This window comes from Gobio gobio (genome assembly GCF_949357685.1).
Source record: "Gobio gobio genome assembly, chromosome: 19".
Classification (NCBI taxonomy): domain Eukaryota; kingdom Metazoa; phylum Chordata; class Actinopteri; order Cypriniformes; family Gobionidae; genus Gobio; species Gobio gobio.
In genome coordinates this window covers 2,837,431-2,858,191 of record NC_137112.1, presented here as the reverse complement: position 1 = coordinate 2,858,191, position 20,761 = coordinate 2,837,431, and the positions used below count along the sequence as shown (strand labels likewise).

Sequence of the window (20,761 nt, the reverse complement as noted above, 5' to 3'; positions counted from 1 at the left end):
GTTCTTAACAAATCTCTACAGAGCTAAACATTACGACTGATTTGACTTCAGGCAATGATATACAGAGAGACACATTAATTGGTACTTGAAATAAACCTTGCAACTTTGCAGGTCGACCCTCTTTGGAACCGAGGTCTAGCAGATCTAGATGATCTAGAAGTATCTATCATCAGCCGACCTCTGCATCTAGTCGTTCTCTTGGATTTCTAACGATGATCGCATTGACAGCCAAATCATTTGCTTGATTGAGACTTGATAGAAGTGTGCAAGGCGCTTTTCTGTCGAGGTCTCGGTGCTCTCTTTATCAAAAGCGCAGGCACAAATCACTAGCCGAATTTACTCGGATTGGCGCTCTCATCAGGTTTGGGTTGGGGGGGAGGGGCTATGAATAGTTAAGTAGCAGTGGGAGGAGCCTCAGCGAAGGGGTGTGGCTGTCATAGCAGGCGATCAAAAGTGTGGGATTTGATAGATGCCTCACGAAATCGTAAAGGGTCGTGACTCTCTGAATCAAACGATGAAACCTGAAAGGTTTTGACCAGGTCAGTCGTTAAAATGAAATTTTAGAAAACATCAGTTCAGAAAACAACAAAACATCCCCCCCGGCAACCCCACAAAATCCAAGTCAACACAAACAAATAAACAGGAAATCAAGCAGACAGAGAGAGAAGAGAGAGCAGGAGCAATATCACAGGGCATCAGCAGATGGCAGTGTTGTTCATCGAAGCGGATCTGCGGCGCTCAGGTCCAGCTAGCCTTACCTGCTGCGGCGCCGCCGGCTGTAGCGGTGGCAATCGTACGCGTAATGGCCCTTCTCGCCGCACTCATAGCAGCGGTCGTTCGGGTCGAAGGGCCGGCGGGTCGGCGGACGCTCGTATCGGGAACGCCGCGGCATTCCGGTGGACAACTCCACTCGCGTACGGGAGCCGCAGATCACCCTGAAACAAAGCAGATCATTTGGCAATATCCATTACAATACTATCGCGCAACTGATCACATTTTGAACCTACAAATAAAGTTTGTATCAATTACATCGTACAAGCGACTGTTAAAAATGTATGTATCATTCATTCAAGAGATTTGTTCAAAAAAGCGCTGATTCATCCAGTAATGAAACATCTTTATGAGTGAGTCTTTGAATCATTCATTCACGAGATTTGTTCAAAAAACACTGATTCATCCAGTAATGAAACATCTTTATGAGTGAGTCATTGAATCATTCACTCAAGAGATTTGTTCAAAAAAGCGCTGATTCATCCAGTAATGAAACATCTTTATGAGTGAGTCATTGAATCATTCATTCAAGAGATTTGTTCAAAAAAGCGCTGATTCATCCAGTAATGAAACATCTTCATGAGTGAGTCATTGAATCATTCATTCAAGAGATTTGTTTAAAAAAGCGCTGATTCATCCAGTAATGAAATGTCATTATGAGTGAGTCATTGAATCATTCATTCAAGAGATTTGTTCAAAAAAGCGCTGATTCATCCAGTAATGAAACATCTTTATGTGTGAGTCATTTAATCATTCATTCAAGAGATTTGTTCAAAAAAGCGCTGATTCATCCAGTAATGTTAAAAATGTATGTCTTTGAATCATTCATTAAAGAGATTTGTTCAAAAAAGCGCTGATTCATCCAGTAATGAAACATCTTTATGAGTGAGTCATTGAATCATTCATTCAAGAGATTTGTTCAAAAAAGCGCTGATTCATCCAGTAATGAAACATCTTCATGAGTGAGTCATTGAATCATTCATTCAAGAGATTTGTTTAAAAAAGCGCTGATTCATCCAGTAATGAAATGTCATTATGAGTGAGTCATTGAATCATTCATTCAAGAGATTTGTTCAAAAAAGCGCTGATTCATCCAGTAATGAAACATCTTTATGTGTGAGTCATTTAATCATTCATTCAAGAGATTTGTTCAAAAAAGCGCTGATTCATCCAGTAATGTTAAAAATGTATGTCTTTGAATCATTCATTAAAGAGATTTGTTCAAAAAAACGCTGATTCATCCAGTAATGAAACATCTTCATGAGTGAGTCATTGAATCATTCATTCAAGAGATTTGTTTAAAAAAGCGCTGATTCATCCAGTAATGAAACATCTTTATGAGTGAGTCATTGAATCATTCATTAAAGAGATTTGTTTAAAAAAACGCTGATTCATCCAGTAATGAAACATCTTCATGAGTGAGTCATTGAATCATTCATTCAAGAGATTTGTTTAAAAAAGCGCTGATTCATCCAGTAATGAAACATCTTTATGAGTGAGTCTTTGAATCATTCATTCACGAGATTTGTTCAAAAAAGCGCTGATTCATCCAGTAATGAAACATCTTTATGAGTGAGTCTTTGAATCATTCATTCACGAGATTTGTTCAAAAAAGCGCTGATTCATCCAGTAATGAAACATCTTTATGAGTGAGTCATTGAATCATTCATTCAAGAGATTTGTTCAAAAAAACGCTGATTCATCCAGTAATGAAACATCTTTATGAGTGAGTCATTGAATCATTCATTCACGAGATTTGTTCAAAAAAGCGCTGATTCATCCAGTAATGAAACATCTTTATGAGTGAGTCATTGAATCATTCACTCAAGAGATTTGTTCAAAAAAGCGCTGATTCATCCAGTAATGAAACATCTTTATGAGTGAGTCATTGAATCATTCATTCAAGAGATTTGTTTAAAAAAACACTGATTCATCCAGTAATGAAACTTCTTTATGAGTGAGTCTTTGAATCATTCATTCAAGAGATTTGTTTAAAAAAGCGCTGATTCATCCAGTAATGTTAAAAATGTATGTCTTTGAATCATTCATTCAAGAGATTTGTTCAAAAAAGCGCTGATTCATCCAGTAATGAAACATCTTTATGAGCGAGTCTTTGAATCATTCATTCACGAGATTTGTTAAAAAAACACTGATTCATCCAGTAATGAAACATCTTTATGAGTGAGTCATTGAATCATTCATTCAAGAGATTTGTTTAAAAAAGCGCTGATTCATCCAGTAATGTTAAAAATGTATGTCTTTGAATCATTCATTAAAGAGATTTGTTTAAAAAAGCGCTGATTCATCCAGTAATGAAACATCTTTATGAGTGAGTCATTGAATCATTCACTCAAGAGATTTGTTTAAAAAAAACGCTGATTCATCCAGTAATGAAACATCTTTATGAGTGAGTCATTGAATCATTCATTCAAGAGATTTGTTTAAAAAAGCGCTGATTCATCCAGTAATGAAACATCTTTATGAGTGAGTCATTGAATCATTCATTCAAGAGATTTGTTTAAAAAAGCGCTGATTCATCCAGTAATGAAACATCTTTATGAGTGAGTCATTGAATCATTCATTCAAGAGATTTGTTCAAAAAAACGCTGATTCATCCAGTAATGTTAAAAATGTATGTCTTTGAATCATTCATTCAAGAGATTTGTTTAAAAAAGCGCTGATTCATCCAGTAATGAAACATCTTTATGAGTGAGTCATTGAATCATTCATTCAAGAGATTTGTTCAAAAAAGCGCTGATTCATCCAGTAATGAAACATCTTTATGAGTGAGTCATTGAATCATTCACTCAAGAGATTTGTTCAAAAAAGCGCTGATTCATCCAGTAATGAAACTTCTTTATGAGTGAGTCATTGAATCATTCACTCAAGAGATTTGTTCAAAAAAGCGCTGATTCATCCAGTAGTGAAACATCTTTATGAGTGAGTCATTGAATCATTCACTCAAGAGATTTGTTCAAAAAGCGCTGATTCATCCAGTAATTAAACATCTTTATGAGGGAGTCATTGAATCATTCACTCAAGAGATTTGTTCAAAAACACTGATTCATCCAGTAATGAAACATCTTTATGAGTGAGTCATTGAATCATTCACTCAAGAGATTTGTTCAAAAACATTGATTCATCCAGTAATGAAACATCTTTATGAGTGAGTCATTGAATCATTCACTCAAGAGATTTGTTCAAAAAAGCGCTGATTCATCCAGTAGTGAAACATCTTTATGAGTGAGTCATTGAATCATTCACTCAAGAGATTTGTTCAAAAAGCGCTGATTCATCCAGTAATTAAACATCTTTATGAGGGAGTCATTGAATCATTCACTCAAGAGATTTGTTCAAAAAAGCGCTGATTCATCCAGTAGTGAAACATCTTTATGAGTGAGTCATTGAATCATTCACTCAAGAGATTTGTTCAAAAAGCGCTGATTCATCCAGTAATTAAACATCTTTATGAGTGAGTCATTGAATCATTCACTCAAGAGATTTGTTCAAAAACATTGATTCATCCAGTAATGAAACATCTTTATGAGTGAGTCATTGAATCATTCCCTCAAGAGATTTGTTCAAAAACACTGATTTATCCAGTAATGAAACAAGTGAAAGCTATATCCGAAATTGCATACTTCCCTACTATATAGTAGGCGAAAAACTGTATGTGACAAAAGAATTATGTCCGAATTCACAATACTCGTAAAAGAGTAGACAAAAAGTCCCTGGATGCAGTACGTTCCGATTACATTCATACTACACACACTCATAGTATATAGAATGTACTTTTTTAGCGGTCGTGCAATAACTACTTATTCAAATTAAGTACCTACTCAAGAGAGTATGCGAGTCTTTATGAGTGAGTCATTGAATCGTGACTCCGCCCACTCACTTGCCATCGAGGCCACGCACAGCGTCCTCAGCATCTCTGGGATCTTCAAACTCCACGAAGGCGAATCCTGGAGGGTTGCGAGCGATCCACACGGTTCTCAGCGGCCCATAATACCCGAACGCCCGCTCCAGCTCACCCTTACCTGCCCCCGTGCCCAGGTTACCCACGTACACCTTCGTTTCTGAGAGAGAAGCAGAAGTTCAACATATGATATCCGCCACTCAGAGAAGGAAATAAAGGAATAACCACATACTTACCATGGTTTAACTCCGCTATACTAGAGACTGATAAGAACTGCTAAAAGGGGAAAGTCTCGGATTCAAACCACGATTTTTAATAATATATCAGCGGCTATTTTTTATAATATGATGTCAGTAGGTGCGTTTACATGGAGCACTGTAATCGGTTTAAAAGTCCAATCCGAATAAAAATACTCCATATAAACACCTCAATCGGAATAAAAATGCCCAAACCGAATTAAATTGTAATGGGTTTGAGAGGGGTGGGATAAACCTTTTCATGAACCGATCAAATGAAAAATTCCACCATGTAAACGATCTGATCCGATTACTGTGAGTGTACGTCTTTCTGTGACGGATATACAGCGCGCGCCTCCACAACTGAAGAGCGCGCGCTCACACCAGGCTAATGTTGACAAGAGAGGAAAGTTCATTTTTCTGAGGTATTAAACTTTTTATTTCGTAACATGTTATGAACATGATGTTGGAATAATGACACAGCATAGCCTGGCTATACCATCTCATCTTGACAGAGTTTGTCCTATAGGCTTCAACTGCGCCTGACAGAATAATTTATTTTTCTGAGGTGATTCTTACACTTTACGACAAATAATAAATAGCTTTTATAAAAATGTATAAGTCCTGGTGGCTGTTGAGAGTTGCCATGGCAACGGGGAACATTCAAGCTGCTCTCTGTTTCTCGTTAGTTAAGTTAGCTATAAAAAAAAAAATTCAACAACTGCTTCAAATTGGTTAAGTAACATTACCCACAGTCTACTTTAATTACTTTTGTTAATATTTATACCTTTGTGATTATGGTATCTTTCCTTAATCATCTGAAATATATATGTTTAGTACTAGTAATGATGCTGAGCACGTCTTTAATGCTTCATTCATGTTTCACCGTATATCCTATGTTTTTATTAATAATTTGAGTGCATTTTATTGTTAATTTTGTATTTTTCAAAATAAATGAATTGAATTCATTTTTGATTCCGCATTCATAATTCACAGCTGTTGAAATAGCCATTGTATAGGACATAAATTAGGTTCAACTACTGCATGTCCGCCCACAGAAAAATAAATAAATATAAAAATTACCAACACAGAACTATTGATACGTAACGAATCTGAGGCGGCAGACAAACTGTGTGCGCACGTCACAAAATGATTCCTACTGAAAGTCAGCACATGTAAACACCAGATGGGTTTAGATAACGCCTCATGTAAACAGTCCACCGAATCTTTCAATCGGAATGATTTTAATCGGAATGACAAAAAAGTGCGCATGTAAACGTGGCTACTGATATGCGACGCACACACACGGTCCGTGTCCTGGTTAAAATTGATGATTTCTCTGGATTTAAACTTTTTTTGGGAACGTTCGGGATAGTGTAAGTACACAAGTCAACAAAATATACAACACTGAAGTAGTGGTTTTTGGATATTTGAACCATACAAAAAAACTTACATATTGCGCCTTTAACTTTTGTCATTTTATTAGGTTTCTATTAAGCTATATTTGTACAGTTCAAGTAATTTTAGAACTTTAGCAAGTGTTTCATCTAATATTTTATTTCGTTTCGATAGACTTGACACTTTTAGCATCTACAAACTTAAAAGGAATACAGAGCAAACTGTAAAATGACACATGAACATCCTCATATTAAACTATAACCCAACAAACTGATAATTTAACAAAGTATTTATTTAAATATGTTATTATTATTACTATTTCTAATTTATTTATTAATGATAATGACTATTATTATCATTATTCTTCAGTGTTTACTGCGCGTGAGGGCGCCATTACAGTTAGCAGCTCGAGCTAAAACACAACACATCTTTTCAATAAGCAGCCTTATTTCATATATGAGATGACGTATTCTGACTCCGGACGTGTTTTATTCGTGAATTACTCGTGAATTATTGCACTCACCGCCTCCGTGTCGCCCGTATCGCGACATGATGTGAAAATGAAATCCTGACAGAAACAAACAGCAGCCTGTCAAACGACCGCTCGCCTGCGCATGCGCAAACTCATGCCGCCCACAAAAACTACATTTCCTATGATTCTCATGAAAGAAAAACCCAGCCAACCAATCACTCGATCGTTTACGACAGTGACGTCGCACGCACGCCGCGTCCTGCTGAAGTTCTTCAGATGGAGATGAAGTCGCGGACTCGGAGTTGATAAACGCTGAGTAAGTGAGTTGTAGTTGTTCGCAGAGATGCTGCAGTGGAGTAACAGGAGTCCTCAGCAGTGGCGGGAGTTCGTCAATCACGAGGTTTGTGTAACAGCGCGCGACCAGCGGCGCTTTGAGGGACGCGTGTTCACGGTGGACCCCGTTTCTGCCAGGTAAACATCATACAAATTACAATAACTACAAAACAATTATATACCTAAAGTACTTTAACCCGAATATGATTTCTTTGGTTTCCTAGTTACACTTTACAATAAGGCCTTATTAGTTAATGCAGTAAATGTGTTACAGTTTTTATGTATAAACGTTAATAAAAACAGTTTGTTGTTCATTCATGTCAGCTCAGGCCCATTAAATATTAACAGATACAACTTTTGATTTTAACAATGCATTAGTAAATAAATGCAGAAACTAAGATTAGATGCTTTAGGAGTTCAGTTCGTGTTAACTAATGTAGTGTTACCGATTTTCTTTATGGGTTAGTTCATATTTTAATTTGAATGGTTTATAAATTATATAGTATACACATTTGTGACTTAATTTAAAATATAGTCATAAATATCAGTAATTAAATATTTACAAACAGCCCGAAATCGCGTTACTGTCCAGGTGCTAAATTTGAATTTGAATTTACTTCGCAACCGTTAAAACCGTTACGTTCACGTGACCTACCAGACCCTTTTCACAGCCCGTTTTAACGTTCATCAGCATCGTAAATACTGCAACGTTTTTAAATGTATGTACATTTATAACACTATACTTAAAAAAATTATATTACCTTTGCATCAAATTACAAGAAACTAGTGAGGGTGTTTCTAATACAGTGGCTGTGGGAATGACGGTGAAATCTTTCTCTTTTCTGACTACCTTTATCAATCCCTCTACTTTTTCCCTCTTTTTGAAAGTTGTGAAAACGCTATGTAGTTTTTCTTTTGCTATTTGAGCAAATTGACACACGCAAAAATATATTTAATGTATTCTCATTCGCCGCTATAGAAGTTTACCGATCTATGATGACTTCAGATATTGGTAGTATGAATGAAATTTAGATGTAGTACATCCGCCATGTTGTCATGTGACCTACCGGCGTCAGTTGCGTGGCTTCACTGGCATTCATAAATCCTGTCCCATGGCCTCATGGGATAGTGAAGTGTCCATCGAATGCTCACTTCTGAATCTCGCCAGAAGTAGTAGGTCAACCATGGACTTTCGAATATAATGTATTCGCAGGGCTCTCAAGTCTCACGCATTGGGCGTGAGACACGTATTTCAACCCGTTCACACGCCACACTTTGTATTTCACACGCAGAGAAATTTCCAGGATAATGCCCACAAGTTGCGCCGCTATTAAGAGGAATCAAGTGAGTTCCACAATCCACATTGAGTTCAGAAGGCACTGCCACGCACCAGCCAATCAAATAAAAAATATAGCTACCGAACAGCCAATCAGAAAATAGCATTGCTGTATCTGGGTAAGATTTAGATATTCCCGCAACAACAATGTTTACATTCTGCCACCTACTGGTGGTTTAGTTTAATGTTTTCTTTCCGACATTTCTTATTTGTATATTCAAAAATATTTAAAACAATCTCATAACATTTTTCAGTGTTAATTATTTAATTTAATTGGCAACAGCCCTACAGTGTCTTATTCTAATTTAATTCAAATTTAAGAATATAAAATGAAAGCTGAAGCATAGCCTATACTTAAAGCTACACTGTGTAACTTTTTTAGTTTATTCTTAGCTAAAAACACTTAGTTCTTTCAAAAATATATGTGCTCATTAATGTATATTTACTTCTTTCAAGTAATAAAGTATTCTTGTAAGTTTATAATATGCCATTGTAAACACATACGGGTGAGGGTTTGAATGCGGGTCGCCATGTTGATCCTCCATCTTGAAAGTACATTAGCCAAAGAGGGACATTCCCGTAAATTCAAGCTTCGCCTTTGGCGTTTTAACACTCGATGGCTCCGTGTCCAATGTGGACGAGGGCGAACTGGAAGCCATGTTAATCTTGGACTAAATCGGCCACCGTAGGAGTTAAAACGAAATCGGGATTGAGAGGAACAGAAACTAATATTCACTTGATGGTCATATACACAGGGTACCCGCGGGATCTTAAAAGTCTTAAATGTCTTTAAATTTCAAAACCAAAATTTTAGGCCTTAAAAAGTCTTAAATTCGCTGAAGTATTGAGTTCTATGTCTTAAATAATTTTAAACGGGTCTTAATTTTCCTACGTCCATGTAATGCTACCTCTTGCTCATTGAAATGCTCCGGCAGCGCTTTAGTGTGTGTGTGTGTGTGTAGTTCGTTCTTTCGCTAGTCCAACTATAGTTCGCTGTTTTACAACTACAAATGAGACCAGCATGCATCTTATATTGCAGCCAATCAGCTTTCATGTTATTGGCGCGAGGCTCTTTCGGATTATACCACAGACACACATCAAACTGATTTTATTCTTCAGCTTCAGCTCTTCCAGTTCACGCGATCGTGAAAGCGAAGGCGAATCTTTCTTACCTGCCATCTCGCATAATGACCAAATAAAAGTATGATATTCCCGATAGCACTAAAAAAGCGTTGTAAACCCCGAACTGATTCGCTACTGCCACACGGACCGATGTCAGACTGGCCGCGCATTCTGTGCACGCGTTTGCCGCCTGTCAGCGCTCGCGCGAGTGTACCGAATGTGTGCATTACTGTAGGTCTTAAAGTGAAAGCAACCCAATATAGCCTAGCCTATACCCGCTCCTGTCTGTGTAGTTCATATTAATCAAACAACAACGGGGAAAAACAAACAGTAGCCTACCTAAACTAAAGCACTGTTTGTATCTGTATATTTAAGTTGTACTTATTTGTCCTATTGTCAAACAAGATTCATGCATTTTGTTTGTTTTATTGCCATGTGTGACTATTGTGCATCTGACATAATGATATGGAAAATGTGGCATCCTAATTATGAAAAAAAAACAAAAGCACATTTCTTAAAATGACCACCACCACAAAATCTGTAATTTTGATCTCACAATATTATATATATATATATAAAATACGCATGCATGCATGCAGTCACACTCTCACTCTACCGGTCAAAAGTTTGAGAATGGTATTTAAAGAAGTCTCTTCTGCTCACCAAGGCTGCATTTATTTGATCCAAAATACAGCAAAAACACTTATTGTGATTGTGTTTTTACAATTTAAAATGACTTTTTTTATATTTGAATATGCAATTTATTTCTGTGATTCAAACCTGAATTTTCAGCATCATTACTCCAGCCTTTACCTTACTCCAGAGTCACATAATCCTTCAAAAACCTTTTTTTTAACTTTCTATTTCAGATAAATGCTGTTCTTTAGAACTTTCTATTCATCAAAGAATCCTAAAAAAAATGTTTTACACAACTGTTTTCAACACTGATAATAATCATAAATGTTTGTTGGTCATCAAATCCTCATATGAGAATGATTTGTGAAGGGTCATGTGACTCTGAAGACTGGAGTAATGATGATTTGATCACAGGAATAAATGACACTTTACTATATATTCACATAGAAAACAGTCACAACAGAACAGTCACAATATTACAGATTTTTTGTATTTTTAATAACATAAATGCAGCATTGGTGAGCTGAAGAGACTTCTGTAAAAACATTAAAAAATCTTACCGTTCTCAAACTTTTGACCGGTAGTGTGTTTGTATATTAATCCTGATGGGATTGAGCTATGAGGAAGTGCAAATTTACTAATACTTTGTTCAATTTGAATAAATTAATTTGGTTTGCAAGTCATTTTGTGATTCTGCATTTCCTATTGTAAGTTTTTTTTTGTTGCGTTATATAGGTCTTAAATTTAATTCATAATGGTCTTAAAAAAGTCTTAAAAAGTCTTAAATTTGACTTGGTGAAACCTGCAGAAACCCTGTATACAAGTTCACCACTAGATGGGGGAAAATATCACACAGTGTAGCTTTAATAAGATTATGGGAAAATGCCCTTCATAAAAGGTAAAAATATCAAAGATATGCTGATTTAAATATCTCATAGCTGATTGAACACTGGTGAGAATATTGCTTCAGAATAAATTATTTATTTATACAAATTAGTGTCATTTTTTCAGATCAGAACCTTGTCCCCAGTGTTGGGGAAACGCATTACAAGTAACTTGAGTTACGTAATCAGATTACTTTTTCAAGTAACTAGTAAAGTAACGCTTTACTTTCCAAATTTACAACAAAATATCCGAGTTACTTTTTCACATTAATTTGACTGACAGCTCTCTTGACCCCATGTTGGGAAAAAACGAGTTAGTGCAGAGGCGTGTGTGTGAACATGAGGGTTATAGTAGTTCTAGACTAAATGTGAGCATTTATTCATCTCACTTGCACAATAAAGATTCAAAATGAATAAAATCAGTCAAATGCAATATCAGAGTACTATACAAACCTCAAATATATAAATGTTAAATAAAACAAATATTTGTATGCATTTAATTTACCTTTATTGACCAATGTCTTTCTGCTGATCTTTGATTCAGTTAAACCACGAGCAAAAATTACTAGATTCTTTGTTTTTATTGGTAGATCTTTTCTTTCCTGCGTCCATTCTTCCATTATCCAGAATGGCTGCGCTCTCTTTTGTTCATGCGTGAATTTGCATTTTTCCCTCAGCCTGAGGCTTATTATTAAAATTTTTGTATGAAGAGGTCTTTACATTTGCACAAAAATATAGCTTTTTTGTAAAAAAAAAAAAAAGAAAAAAAAAAAAAAAGCAAGCCTAGCCCAGGTGAGAAAAAGTAACGCAAAAGTAATGTAACGCATTACTTTTCTTAAAAAGTAACTAAGTAACTCAATTAGTTACTTTTTAAGGGAGTAACGCAATATTGTAATGCATTACTTTACAAAAAAAAAAAACCAAGCCTAGCCCAGGTGAGAAAAAGTAACGCAAAAGTAATGTAACGCATTACTTTTCTTAAAAAGTAACTAAGTAACTCAATTAGTTACTTTTTAAGGGAGTAACGCAATATTGTAATGCATTACTTTTCAAAGTAACTTTCCCCAACACTGCTTGTCCCCACCCAAACCCCTGCTGCCGTCGAATATATTATAATATAATATATTTTTAGAATATAAAATGAAAGCATAGCCTATATTTAATAAGATTATGAGAAAATGCCCTTCATAAAAGGTAAAAATATCAAAGATATGCAGATTTAAATATCTCATAGCTGATTGAACACTGGTGAGACTATTGCTTCAGAATAAATTATATTTACAACACAGTAAATTCTGAAAAAAAATATATATATTCCAAATTATTATGGATAATTAATTTGCCTCTTCCCTGACATCTTTGAAATAGAGAAACGCAAGAATTAATACTATGCCCCCCCCCCCCCCACCCTGAGAATCTGAGAATATATTTACAGAGATAATATTAGAGATTATATTTACACCAAATTATTATTTTTTATGCATCGCTCTTGACGACGGCCATTATAAGGAAGGAAATCCCACAGACTAGAATCTAGCTTAAAAAAAGTGCATAGAGCTGCTTTGTTTATTTGTTGTTTGTTGATTTTTTTAAATATAAAACTTGTTGAAATGTTTTAAGTGAGTGCATCTGTTCTTTTTGAACACTTTTATCTCATTTGAACAAAATCGTGATAATATTGATAACCGTGATAATTTGGGTCACTATAATCGTGATGATATTGATAACCGTGATAATTTGGGTCACTATAATCGTGATAATATTGATAACCGTGATAATTTGGGTCACTATAATCGTGATAATATTGATAACCGTGATAATTTGGGTCACTATAATCGTGATAATATTGATAACCGTGATAATTTGGGTCACTATAGTCGTGATAATATTGATAACCGTGATAATTTGGGTCACTATAGTCGTGATAATATTGATAACCGTGATCATTTGGGTCACTATAATCGTGATAATATTGATAACCGTGATAATTTGGGTCACTATAGTCGTGATAATATTGATAACCGTGATAATTTGGGTCACTATAGTCGTGATAATATTGATAACCGTGATAATTTGGGTCACTATAATCGTGATAATATTGATAACCGTGATAATTTGGGTCACTATAATCGTGATAATATTGATAACCGTGATAATTTGGGTCACTATAATCGTGATGATATTGATAACCGTGATAATTTGGGTCACTATAATCGTGATGATATTGATAACCGTGATAATTTGGGTCACTATAATCGTGATAATATTGATAACCGTGATAATTTGGGTCACTATAATCGTGATAATATTGATAACCGTGATAATTTGGGTCACTATAGTCGTGATAATATTGATAACCGTGATAATTTGGGTCACTATAGTCGTGATAATATTGATAACCGTGATAATTTGGGTCACTATAATCGTGATAATATTGATAACCGTGATAATTTGGGTCACTATAATCGTGATAATATTGATAACCGTGATAATTTGGGTCACTATAATCGTGATAATATTGATAACCGTGATAATTTGGGTCACTATAATCGTGATGATATTGATAACCGTGATAATTTGGGTCACTATAATCATGATGATATTGATAACCGTGATAATTTGGGTCACTATAATCGTGATAATATTGATAACCGTGATAATTTGGGTCACTATAATCGTGATAATATTGATAACCGTGATAATTTGGGTCACTATAGTCGTGATAATATTGATAACCGTGATAATTTGGGTCACTATAGTCGTGATAATATTGATAACCGTGATAATTTGGGTCACTATAATCGTGATAATATTGATAACCGTGATAATTTGGGTCACTATAATCGTGATAATATCGATAACCGTGATAATTTGGGTCACTATAGTCGTGATAATATTGATAACCGTGATAATTTGGGTCACTATAATCGTGATAATATTGATAACCGTGATAATTTGGGTCACTATAGTCGTGATAATATTGATAACCGTGATAATTTGGGTCACTATAATCGTGATAATATTGATAACCGTGATCATTTGGGTCACTAAAATCGTGATAATATTGATAACCGTGATTATTTGGGTCACTAAAATCGTGATAATATTGATAACCGTGATCATTTGGGTCACTATAATCGTGATGATATTGATAACCGTGATCATTTGGGTCACTATAATCGTGATGATATTGATAACCGTGATCATTTGGGTCACTATAATCGTGATGATATTGATAACCGTGATCATTTGGGTCACTATAATCGTGATGATATTGATAACTGTGATAATTTGGGTCACTAAAATCGTGATGATATTGATAACCGTGATAATTTGGGTCACTATAATCGTGATGATATTGATAACCGTGATAATTTGGGTCACTATAATCGTGATGATATTGATAACCGTGATAATTTGGGTCACTATAATCATGATGATATTGATAACCGTGATAATTTGGATCACTATAATCGTGATGATATTGATAACCGTGATAATTTGGGTCACTATAATCGTGATAATATCGATAACCGTGATAATTTGGGTCACTATAATCGTGATAATATCGATAACCGTGATAATTTGGGTCACTATAGTCGTGATAATATCGATAACCGTGATAATTTGGGTCACTATAGTCGTGATAATATCGCTAACCGTGATAATTTGGGTCACTATAATCGTGATGATATCGATAACCGTGATAATTTGGGTCACTATATTCGTGATGATATCGATAACCATGATAATTTGGGTCACTATAATCGTGATAATATCGATAACCGTGATCATTTGGCTTGCTATAATCGTGATAATATCGATAACCGTGATCATTTGGGTCACTATAATCGTGATAATATCGATAACCGTGATCATTTGGCTTGCTATAATCGTGATAATATCGATAACCGTGATCATTTGGCTTGCTATAATCGTGATAATATCGATAACCGTGATCATTTGGGTCACTATAATCGTGATAATATCGATAACCGTGATCATTTGGGTCACTATAATCGTGATAATATCGATAACCGTGATCATTTGGGTCACTATAATCGTGATAATATCGATAACCGTGATAATTTGGGTCACTATATTCGTGATGATATCGATAACCGTGATAATTTGGGTCACTATAGTTGTGATGATATCGATAACCGTGATAATTTGGGTCACTATAGTCGTGATAATATCGATAACCGTGATAATTTGGGTCACTATAACCGTGATAATATCGATAACCGTGATAATTTGGGTCACTATAACCGTGATAATATCGATAACCGTGATAATTTGGCTCACTATAATCATGATAATATCGATAACCGTGATCATTTGGCTCACTATAATCGTGATAATATCGATAACCGTGATCATTTGGGTCACTATAATCGTGCTAATATCGATGACCGTGATAATTTGGGTCACTATAGTCGTTATAATATCGATAATCGTGGTAATTTGGGTCACTATAATCGTGATAATATCGATAACCGTGATAATTTGGCTCACTATAATCGTGATAATATCGATAACCGTGATAATTTGGGTCACTATAATCGTGATAATATTGATAACCGTGATAATTTGGGTCACTGTAATCGTGATAATATCGATAACCGTGATAATTTGAGTCACTATAATCGTGATAATATCGATAACCGTGATAATTTGGGTCACTATAATCGTGATAATATCGATAACCGTGATCATTTGGGTCACTATAATCGTGATAATATTGATAACCGTGATAATTTGAGTCACTATAATCGTGATAATATCGATAACCGTGATAATTTGGGTCACTATAATCGTGATAATATCGATAACCGTGATCATTTGGCTCACTATAATCGTGATAATATCGATAACCGTGATCATTTGGCTCACTATAATCGTGATAATATCGATAACCGTGATAATTTGGGTCACTATATTCGTGATGATATCGATAACCGTGATAATTTGGGTCACTATAGTTGTGATGATATCGATAACCGTGATAATTTGGGTCACTATAGTCATGATAATATCGATAACCGTGATAATTTGGGTCACTATAACCGTGATAATATCGATAACCGTGATAATTTGGGTCACTATAACCGTGATAATATCGATAACCGTGATCATTTGGCTCACTATAATCGTGATAATATCGATAACCGTGATCATTTGGGTCACTTTAATCGTGATAATATCGATAACCGTGATCATTTGGGTCACTATAATCGTGATAATATCGATAACCGTGATAATTTGGGTCACTATAATCGTGATAATATCGATAACCGTGATCATTTGGGTCACTATAATCGTGATAATATCGATAACCGTGATCATTTGGGTCACTATAATCGTGATAATATCGATAACCGTGATAATTTGGGTCACTGTTATCGTGATAATATTGATAACCGTGATAATTTGGCTCACTATAATCGTGATAATATCGATAACCGTGATAATTTGGCTCACTATAATCGTGATAATATTGATAACCGTGATAATTTGGGTCACTGTAATCGTGATGTGAAATTTCCATACCGTTTCATCCCTAGACATAATCGTCTGCTTTTTGAATGATCTGATATTGTGTGTTTGATCAGTGTGGTGCTGGTGAGCTTCCTGGAGCAGGAGCGTCCATCGGTGAAGGTGATTCTGGGTCACGCGGTGGCCGATGTTCAGATCCTCGCGAGCGGAACGGAGGAATCGGAGAGGCGGATGAAGAGCTTGTTCCTGCCGGACACAGCGCAGGTCCTGAGCGCGGAGGAACTGAAGTCGCGGAGGGAGGATCTGCGTCTGTGGCTGGAGAAGAACAGAATCCCGGTGGCTGAAGACGGGGAGGTTCTGCGTGTGGCCGGCGTGCTGACCATCAGCGCCCCCTACAGCACTGGAGACTGCAGCTGCGCCAATGAGATCATTCTGGCCAGAGTTCAGAGTCTAGTTGAGAGCATCCCTGGAGCTGAACACACTCCACTGTCCTAAACACACTACTGATGACATCCGCTCGTTCATAAGGTCCGTTAGGATGAGACGTTAATGCATGATGTTCAGGAGGTTTGAGGAAATCCCTTTTTTAGGATTTCCGTTACATTATGTGTAAATATTTACGTTTTTGATTCTTCATGTAACATTCAAAGTTACTTTATGTTTGCTGATGTTATAATAAATGTTTCCTGATGAATGCATGAATTAACATTTGTGCGTTGCAGATTAGTGTGTTGGAGACCTTAAAGGATTAGTTCACTTTTAGATAAACTTTTGCTGATAATTTACTCTCCCTCATGTCATCCAAGATGTCCATGTCTTTCTTTCTGCAGTCGAAAAGAAATTAAGGTTTTGGATGAAAACATTCCAGGATTGTCCTCCATATAATGGACTTCAATGGGCTCCAAACGGGTCAAATGTCAGTTTCAGTGCAGCTTCAAAGGGCTTTAAACGACACCAGATGATGAATAAGGGTCTGATCTAGACAAACCATCAGTTTCTGAGAGAAACCCAGCAGTATTTATGATATTATTTTACCTCTTATCAGACGAACGTGATCATCTCTGAGCTCCGCCATAACTTCCGACAAGTGAGGTCAAATTAGATCATGGTTATAGATATATCGATAGTAGATGCCTCATTCTACTGATCCGTGCAGTCGCTAATGAGGCAAACGAATACATCTATGACCATGATCGAATTTGACCTCACTTGCCGGAAGTTATGGCCTGAATTCAAAAATTCAGGATATTATTAAAGGGTTAGTTCACCCAAAAATGTAAATTGTGTCATTAATGACTGAGCCTCATGTGGTTGGACACCCGTCAGACCTCCGTTCATATTCAGACACAAATGAAGATATTTTAGTGTAAATCTGATGCTCTGAAAGGCCTCCATTGGCTCAACTTTACACTCTCAAGACCCTTAAAAGACACTAAAGACTAAAGTTACAAAGTCCATCTCACTACAGCGGCTCTACAATAACTTTATGAAGACGAGAATAGTTTCTGTGCGCAAAAAAACCCTAAATAACGACTTATATAGTGATGACGATTTCAAAACACGGCCTCATGTTCAAACTAATGAATCCTTAACTTTGACAACAATGCCCTTTTACAAAGAAAGATTGGGTTCAAAATGCAACAAATCTGATAAATTACACTTAAAATATTATCAAAATAGTATTTGTTATTGATTTAACCTGTAAAATTTTTTTTTTTAAATGGACAAAATATAAATTTTACAAGGTAGATGTAAAAAAAATCTTAATAGGTCATAAGCCTTCTTAATAAATTATTTGTTATTGTTTCGGTAGTGACAAATTTGGGGAGAAGGAAAATATTCCAGCATTTTCTGAAAATACAATATGAGAATTAACTACATTAGATATTACAAAATGCAAAATTTGAGGGAATTTCCAACTCTGACTTTGTAGAATGGCCCATTTAGAGAAACAAGAATATTTGCACACAGTAAAGGCACTTATTAAGTTCCAAAAGTTACCAGTAAATATAAAAATGTTTGTTATTTTTCAGTGTCCAGATGTTTTGTTAAAAGGATGAGGATATCTTTGTGCCTAGATACTATCTTAGCTGAACAATATCACAAATGTAAGAATATGTATTTATAAAGTGTTTGGTGTAATTTAGCATAAGCGAGTAACAGACAGGAGAATACTGGTATATGTTTGTCTCTTCTGTGCATATGAATATGAGACCATTCAGTATCCCAGGGAATGTTCTCATAACGTTCAGTTAACGTTACTGGAAGAACGATTGTCCATAAGTTTGAAAAACCTTGCCAGAAGTTCTGAGAAAGTTCCCTGTTATGACATTGACACTGTGATAACCATTTCATACACTTTTTATGAGCTAAAAGAGAGAAGGACATTAAAGGGTATAGTTCACCCAAAAATGAGTTTCTTTGTTCTGCTGAACACAAAAGAAGATATTTTGAAGAATGTTTGTAACCAAGCAGATAGAGCAACCATTGACATATAATTTTCTTATTAACAGTTGCACTTCTTCCTTCAAGTGGCATTACTACTATAACAGGAAGGCACTGATAACTTAAATTATTGGATAATATTTTTATAACATTACAGAACTCTGTAGGTGTAAGAACTGGCTTTGAGACAATATGAGAAAATGTTTAACTCTATACAGTGCTTAAGACGACACCACAAAGGAAAACTATTTTATATTTCTAAATGTCTCTTATGTATTGTGAGATGTCTCACAGCAAGTGCACCAATGGGTAAACAGTATTAATTAAGATAAAAAAGATTTGAGTAAAAGCAATGAAATATATATTTTTGTTCAATAATATTTTTTCTTTTTTTGGTGTTTTGAGATAATTTTATGATTTATAATTAATATTAATGCAATAATTATGACATTTTTTCCCATTGAATATAATTAAAATGTATATATATAATTGTTTTATATATATTTTTTTTATTAAAGCTGTATTTTAAAGTCTAGCCTAGGCCTCATGAAAGCAATGTTTTAAGTGAGATCGGTGCCATCCGGTGGACACATTGAGCATTTTTATCATACAATAGCACATTTTTACCACTATAGTGGATCTTACATTTTATAAAAAATAAATAAAAAAATTGTAGCTTCATCGGAATGGTCCGAAACTTGGTGACTTTATTGGTACTTGGTATATGAACACCCAAAACACACACACACACAAATGAATGCGTTCCATTCCAAAAGCTAATTGTGTGTGTGTGTGTGTGTGTTTTTGTCTGTTTTGCACTCTTGATGTTTTAGAGATTCACTTCTTCACTGTTGAGTCCTTTTTTCTGCATCCTGGCTGATTTGTAGATTGTATGCACAAAAAAACGAACACATTCACTTCCTATGGGGGTCATTTTTGACCCGAAGGTCCTGTGTGAGAATTTTTTTTTACAACCACTTAGAATTTTCAAATCCTGTCCCCAATTGTTTTTGGGTGTTCATATACCAAGTACCAATAAAGTTACCAAGTTTCGGACCATTCCGATTAACCTTTTTTTATTTTTATTTTTATAAAACGCAAGATCCACTATAGTGGTTAAAATGTGCTACCCAGAGTAATGGACTAAGAGAGCGATCACTTCAATGTTGGCAATGGGCCACGAAGTTCCTACACTTTAAACGTGTGTATTCCTTTGTGTTTACAAACAGCACCAAGTCAAACATACACATCTTCTATTGTATTATTTCAGTATTATGATCAGTGAGCTTGGCTCATGGCTTGCAAGTAATACCATTTCAGGCACTTGAACATGCAAAAATCACAGTTTTTCAATTTCATAAATGATTATTTTTCAGGGCTGTTGTTTAAAAGAAAATAAATAAATAAAAGATGTGCAGAATGTGCTAATTAAATAGAACTGTGCGCTTTAACGAGATAAATGAACAGGGCAGATTTGCACATTCATTGCATTCTCTCAAGTTTATTTATAACTTCTTTACAATTAGCAAGAAGAATCAAAGAAAGTGATGATGAAGAGGTTCATCCTGAAGAAGGTTTCCGCTTTCTTTGCTTTGTCTCCGTTCTCTCATGTACGAGAAAAATCTGCAGATTATTCCAACCACAGTACCTACACAAACATCAGTACTATCTCGATCAAAATTCAGAAATTCGTTTTGTAGTTATTGATTT

The 20,761-nt window shown here is 35.4% G+C and overlaps 2 protein-coding genes across 2 annotated transcripts in view; one reads left to right on the top strand and one right to left on the bottom strand.

The window, feature by feature from the left end:
• srsf7b (serine and arginine rich splicing factor 7b) overlaps positions 1-6,949 on the bottom strand; it is a 14,160-nt gene extending 7,211 nt beyond the window's left edge. Inside the window, exons 1-3 of the mRNA XM_079845205.1 lie at positions 6,848-6,949; positions 4,670-4,850; positions 759-935 (exon numbers count right to left, since the gene is read on the bottom strand). Of these exons, the coding sequence (XP_079701331.1) occupies positions 759-935; positions 4,670-4,850; positions 6,848-6,875 (386 nt within the window). The 5' untranslated portion in view covers positions 6,876-6,949. The remainder of the gene's footprint in view (positions 1-758; positions 936-4,669; positions 4,851-6,847) is intronic.
• Positions 6,950-7,013: 64 nt separating this feature from the next.
• gemin6 (gem (nuclear organelle) associated protein 6) lies at positions 7,014-19,013 on the top strand. The gene is made up of 2 exons (XM_079844064.1): positions 7,014-7,267; positions 16,723-19,013. Exons 1-2 carry the CDS (start codon positions 7,140-7,142, stop codon positions 17,099-17,101), a joined length of 507 nt encoding a protein of 168 aa, XP_079700190.1. The 5' UTR covers positions 7,014-7,139; the 3' UTR covers positions 17,102-19,013.
• The last annotated feature ends 1,748 nt before the right edge of the window (positions 19,014-20,761 follow it).

Coding starts and splice junctions, on each gene's coding strand:
- gemin6 (XM_079844064.1), top strand. CDS start 7,140: ATGCTGCAGTGGAGTAACAGGAGTCCTCAGCAGTGGCGGGAGTTCGTC. Junction 7,268..16,722: donor GTGGACCCCGTTTCTGCCAG/GTAAACATCATA, acceptor GTGTTTGATCAG/TGTGGTGCTGGTGAGCTTCC.